At 38.5% G+C, this 6,000-nt stretch overlaps 1 protein-coding gene across 1 annotated transcript; it reads left to right on the forward strand.

Moving 5' to 3' along the window:
- Positions 1–4,395: 4,395 nt before the first annotated feature.
- On the forward strand, positions 4,396–5,671 carry LOC137730453 (uncharacterized). The gene is made up of 2 exons (XM_068469440.1): positions 4,396–4,799; positions 4,899–5,671. Exons 1-2 carry the CDS (start codon positions 4,713–4,715, stop codon positions 5,364–5,366), a joined length of 555 nt encoding a protein of 184 aa, XP_068325541.1. The 5' UTR covers positions 4,396–4,712; the 3' UTR covers positions 5,367–5,671.
- The last annotated feature ends 329 nt before the right edge of the window (positions 5,672–6,000 follow it).

Here is a 6,000-nt window from a genome sequence, read left to right on the forward strand (position 1 = left end):
CTCACTCAACGTTTACAAAAAAGTGCTTCTTCCTAATGTGGAGATAAATTTTGCTTTCAAAAAATCTTGTCAATTCTTTCTAATCTTTTCTCAATATTGGAATAGATTTGTACTAAAATTTAAAATTTTACTAATTCACGTGTTATGATAAAAATTAACAACACAATTAATATTTATGAATCTAAAGTAATTGGGGTCTAACTAATACTTGGGGGCGTTTGGTCCATAACGCATCAAAGAGTTTTGGGCCTTTCAGCAATATGGTGGAGTAAACTGGGCGGGCCTATTGCAGACCAGTGACACAAATAGTACATGAAGCATATTTGCTGGGCTTTAGCAACAGTTTCCTTCTGTTAAATTTAATTCACCAGAAAAAGAAAAAAAATCCATGACATAGTTTTTTTCAACACAAAAATAAATGGCTTTGTCCAAGGGAAGTTGGAGGTGGATTCAAAGGTCTTCATGATGTCACTGACGGATGTTCAAAAGTTGGTATGCATATTCATTGTATTTAGCTTTGCTATATTTATCGGGAAGCTAACTTTGTTGCCAATGCTTTGACTTATGTAGGACATTCTTACTTCCATCTAAAAAAACAAAAAAAACAAAAAAAACAAGAGAAAGGAAAGGCGGTGCTTGGTGGTGGTGTTATACTTATTTCTAATATTTTTTAATGTGGACTTGTAGTTTCAGCGGTAGAACACCAATCCTCACACTCACAACAAGAGTTTGATTCTTACTTTCTTCACCTGAAGTAGAAAAACTTCTTGCACTAAGATCTTTCACATGGAAATATATCGATCTCACGAAGCGAGTGCAGCAACATGCATGCATGCAGTTGAAAAGCACATGACCAAATTGGTCGATCAGTCATCGGTCGTGAGAACTATTTGACAAAGGTTGAGTGGGATGTGATGTCCACCGATATTCTTACATCCCCACACCCACATGTGACCATGTACGTGATGTGAGTGAGTTTTTCTTTGTTCGCACTTTGAGGTTACATAGACAATTTTAATGCTGCAATATGAACCCCGTGGGGTTTGCTCTCCATTTTTCTTTTAATTTTGTGTACATTAAAATAGCAAAGATTGTATGGAGGTCACGTGATTTGGTTTCTATTGAATAATCAAAGTATTAAACTAAACATATGCATGATATATGGATCTCCAAGGTGATTAGGTTGCTTGGGATTTGAGAGCAAAAGTACCTAACTTCTATTATTCTACCTTGTTACTTGTAAACTATACATTTCTCCTTTTTGTGATGTTTGTGAGTTGTGACTATATTTTGACTGATTGTTTTTCTGTAAAAATTTTAGTCTTAGAGATTCTTTACAAGCTTTTAGTACTTCTAAAAGCGTCTTCAAAATTGACATATCTATGCTATTTCACACCAATCACTAATTCGTTTGGGATTGATCTATATGTGTAGTAACATGTCCAAGTTTTTATGAAAATAATTCAAGTATCTCATGAATAAACACTTGGAATTGCTTATGAAGAGACCTAGTAGTGTTCCATGACCTACAAGCATTTTTTTTTTCTCTTTATTTTATAAAACGATGTTATGAATGCTTTTAGCTATTCCAAAAAAGTCTGTAACATTATCAAACCGTTAGTAGGTTATGGTGAATTATTCCACACAAACATTTCCTATTAATTCCCACTCGACTCGATTCAATTTGTACAATTGTGTAAACAATCAATGCGCATGACCAGTTTTCCATATAATACAGTGAAGTAGTTTATACTTTGTTGGAGAATGTTTTGAGTTCATAGACCACTTTTTTTTTTTTCTTCTTGAAAGTGCTTCACAGATTCAAAAATTCATTAGTTCCTCCATTGGTACATTTTCTACTCTAAGAGAGTATATGTCTACTATTGTAAATTGCTTGCTTGTAGTACTATATAGCATGGAAGAGCCACTCAGCACAAGAATTCATATAAGCCTCAGAAATAAAACATCATATGCACCTCCAATACAGTCTTTACATGGAGGCTAACCTTCTCTATATCGCTAAAAACACACAGCCCTAGCTACTTCCCTTCGAATAATGAATGTTTAGTTTCGGAAAACTTGCTGGTCGCAGATTAGTGTGTTCCGCACCACCGGTGTCCTTAAATCAAAGGCACATGTTGAAGTGGTTTGAATCGATAGAGAAAAGGGCTCAAAGGTTTTGTTATGAGTTTTGTGGACTCGAATTCAATCACTGAAACTGATTAAATGCATGTTAAGAGCATACTCGCAGATGAGCAGGTCAACATGCTGATCGATTCTTCTGGGGCAGATAACCCCAATTTTGGTCTTATAGTACATCCCAATAGAGGGTGGCCATACTTGTTCAATTTATCTCTCTCAACTTGGATACCATAAAAAACGTAGAACTTTACTTCCTCTGCTAATAGGAAGATAAGGACTTAGACCATGACTTGTCCTAATATTACATTCTAGTGACCAAGCATAGCCCAGCTTCACCTCATCCTCGAGTTCGTTCCAAAGAACGTCTTGGGAAACTTGAGGGAGGGTAAAATGGGAAGGGTCCATGGGGCATAATTTCGCACGTGAGGGGTTATTTCTTGGTTTTGTCTAGTCATTAATAAACTTGATTATTTTTAGATAATAGTAGATAGAAACAACTTCTTTTCTTTGATATCGATTATGCATTCCTAATCCAAATCTTCTGTGGTACGAAAAATACTGGGCAAAAACGACATTTTCATTTTCAATTATTTTTTATTTTTTTTATTTTTTCATATTGAAAAAAGTAATAAGAATGAGAGGTGTTAAGCTTTATATCATCCTAGCCTGTCTATAAATCGGTTGATCGCTCCCACGGAGTAAGCACGTAGAGGAATCACACCAATCCATCCCGAACTTGGTGGTTAAACTCTACTCCTCTCTCCCCTTTTTTTAGCCAACCCTATTTTTTACCTTTGAATTAGTCAAAGCCCGCCTAGCAGCACGACGCTTGTATTGCTATCACACAACCCCGTTTTCATGGTTTAAGTTGCTCTCGTAATGCGGCTTTACTGCTGTTTTCTTTATCATTGATAGGAATTCTCTTGTTAAGACCCTATGAATTGATTAATCAATTTGATTTATTTCGTACCTTTCGCTCAAGGAACCAAGACCAGAAGATGCGGCATCAATCAGCTCCTTGAGTTGCTTCCAACAAAATGGAATGCATCATCCGAATCGAGGCAGAAGGCATGGGGAAAGAAAGAGGTAATTGCCTTCTTTGGTGTCAAGGTAATAGCTATGAATAGTCATAGACTCCCGAGAAAGGGTAGAAGAATGGGAACTAGTATGGGACATACAATGCATTCTAATTACAGTAATGTTGATCATTTAGTCGGCGACATATACATTCGGAATTTCATATCTGATGACATTTTTTTCATTTCGAGAAACCCAACTGTGCGTTGCATGTGCACTACAGTCCGCACTCCATCTTTCTTCCCATTTTTTAAAAATATCATCATAAAAGGTGGAGGTTTTTGAAACAGACCTATTCCCGATTGTAGAAGTGGAAAGGAGAATGCAAATCCCTTCTAAGTTCGTCTTTCGAGTTTTATTTCAATTTTCTTTGAGTTTGGTGCCAATTTTCTATGAGCTTGTCTCAGATTTGGGCTTCATGCTCTTTCTTCAACGTTCATCACCGCTTATCTGGCATTCTTTGTCAGTTTTCACTACCTTTTGGTTTTTTAGTTTTCCTTCCTCCCTCTTATCTGGTCGTGCTTTTCCTTTCTCTTCATTTCCTATTCTTCTCCATCCTAATCTTAGTTTTGAACCTCATTTATCGCCATCCCCATTTCCCAGCCCTATCATATCTTCTTTTCCTTCCTCTCCTTTGCTCCCCCTCCTCTTTTTTACCCCATAATCATGATTTAGATCTCATAGTATTGGACTTGGTCTTAACCCAAGACCCTACACTAACAGCCCATTGTCAAATCGGCATATACCGAAAATATTGGGCGAAGTGTGACACAATTTACGTCAGAACAAGGTGTTTTACACACACCCTTTGCCCTCCCCCCTTGTTATATTTGATGACCTTCTTTCCAAGTGTGGTTGCGGATGTGGTTCTTGGTGGATTGTCCTTGCTGAGCACTCTCAGTCTAGGTTTTAGTTTGGGTGTTTTTTAATTTTAGGGTGATGGGTTACCTTGGGGAAGAGGTAGCGGCGCGGTTTGGGTTCTGTTGCTTGAATTTAGGATTTTTTTTGTTTTTGTTTGTTTTGCTGCCTAAATGTCTAAGTTTGTTTGGATCTCTCGTTGTATCTTAGGTTGTAGCTACCATTCGGCTTGGGCCTTTTCACTCCTTTTATCTCTGCTTATTTCCGATTTTGTGTTTCGATTGGACTTAATCCATCTCTCACAAATTGTAATTTTCCTTTAATGAAGTTTACTTTCTGACAAAGAAAAAAGATACAATCTTTACATGCGTATGCGTGTGAAGGAGATTAAATGCAGTTAATTAATAAAAAGGGAGCAGGATAGTGTCGATGGAATGGAACTTGGAAGTCTAAAAGGTGCACACAGCATTTACTAGGGTTTACCAATGCCCAACGGCCATTACTCCCCCTTGAGCCCATAAACCTCCCACTTTTCCCACTCCACTTCCCCCTCCTCTCCCTTCTCCCTCTGCTTTCCCACAAAGCAGATACCCCCAAAAGCACTTAAAAAAAACAGCAAAAAAACAGAGAGCAAAATGTCCAACAAGTCACCAATCTTTCCGATGCCACAAACCCAACACTTCAGCGACTATGGCTTCGACCCCCAAATCGACTACTTTCAGGTCCCATTTCTTCCATCTCTCCCATCTCTCTCTCTCTCCTCTCTCACTCTGCAACAAATTTTAATCTGACCCATTTCTTTTCATGTTAAAAAAATGAAGGTTCTGGAGGACGCAAGGAGGCACAAGCGGGAGACGACGAGATCCATAGACTCCGTACACTTCAAGCTCCAAAAACCCATCTCAAAAGACGACCCCAAAAAGCCCCACCACAAGAAAACCAAGAAGAAGCGCTGGTGGAAAAGCGCTCTGCTTTTCTTCAAATGGAACAAGCTGACAACCCACCACTACCACCGCGGCCCCGCCGGTGATGAAGATGTTCATCAGGCCAGGGCCAAGGCCTTCCGGGCTTCGATTTCTGGGCCGGTTTACATCACTGAGAGCAGAAGCGGGTCGAGCACGCCTTACCGGAGTACTAGCAGGCCGTCGTCGGGACCGCTTGCCGGAACAATGTCTCCGGCGAGTAAAGATGAGATGGGCATCCCCTACCTGAGCCTGAGGGAGCTTAACATGGAGCAGCAGCAACAGAGGAGCTCTACATCTGCCATGCCTATATATTTGGTTACTTAATTAGTAATTTTGGGGTGTTTAAATTTTAATTATATTGTTGATCTTTTGGAGAGCCATATATATTTTAGTAATTGGTCTTCTTCTGATTAATTAAGCGGGATGCCAAATGGGGTTGGATTTGTTTGTCCCTTTCTTTGCTTTTGCAAACTGCAAAAGCGTTTGATCCTTTGGAGGAAAGCCAGGTCCTCCTTTTGGTGTTTGTTGTTGCTCACTTTGATTAAGTTGTGAAACTAATGAAACCTGCTTTGACCGAGCGATCACTTTCCACTTTCCCATCTTTCGTTATCATGCCTATTAACTGTTAATCACTTCGTAATGGAAAAGGCTGTTTGTTAGTTGTATTGGAAAAAGCTGTTTGTTAGTTTAGTTAGTTCTACTGAAAAGGCGAAAGCTAGCAACATTTTTATTTGGACTCATTCTTTATGTACCCATAGCACGAGTCGATATATAACGTGTAATAATACAAGTCGATATATAACGGATAACAATACAAGTGGATGAACATTAAATAAGACATTATTTCTTCACTTATTATCACTAAACTTAAGACTTGATTATAATTTCTAAAACGTATCAATTTGCCATTCAATTTGTTAATTTTTCGTTAAATGAGGCCACTTTCTATACACATGGA

The sequence above is a fragment of the Pyrus communis genome, chromosome 4 (assembly GCF_963583255.1).
Source record: "Pyrus communis chromosome 4, drPyrComm1.1, whole genome shotgun sequence".
NCBI classification, from domain to species: Eukaryota; Viridiplantae; Streptophyta; class Magnoliopsida; order Rosales; family Rosaceae; genus Pyrus; species Pyrus communis.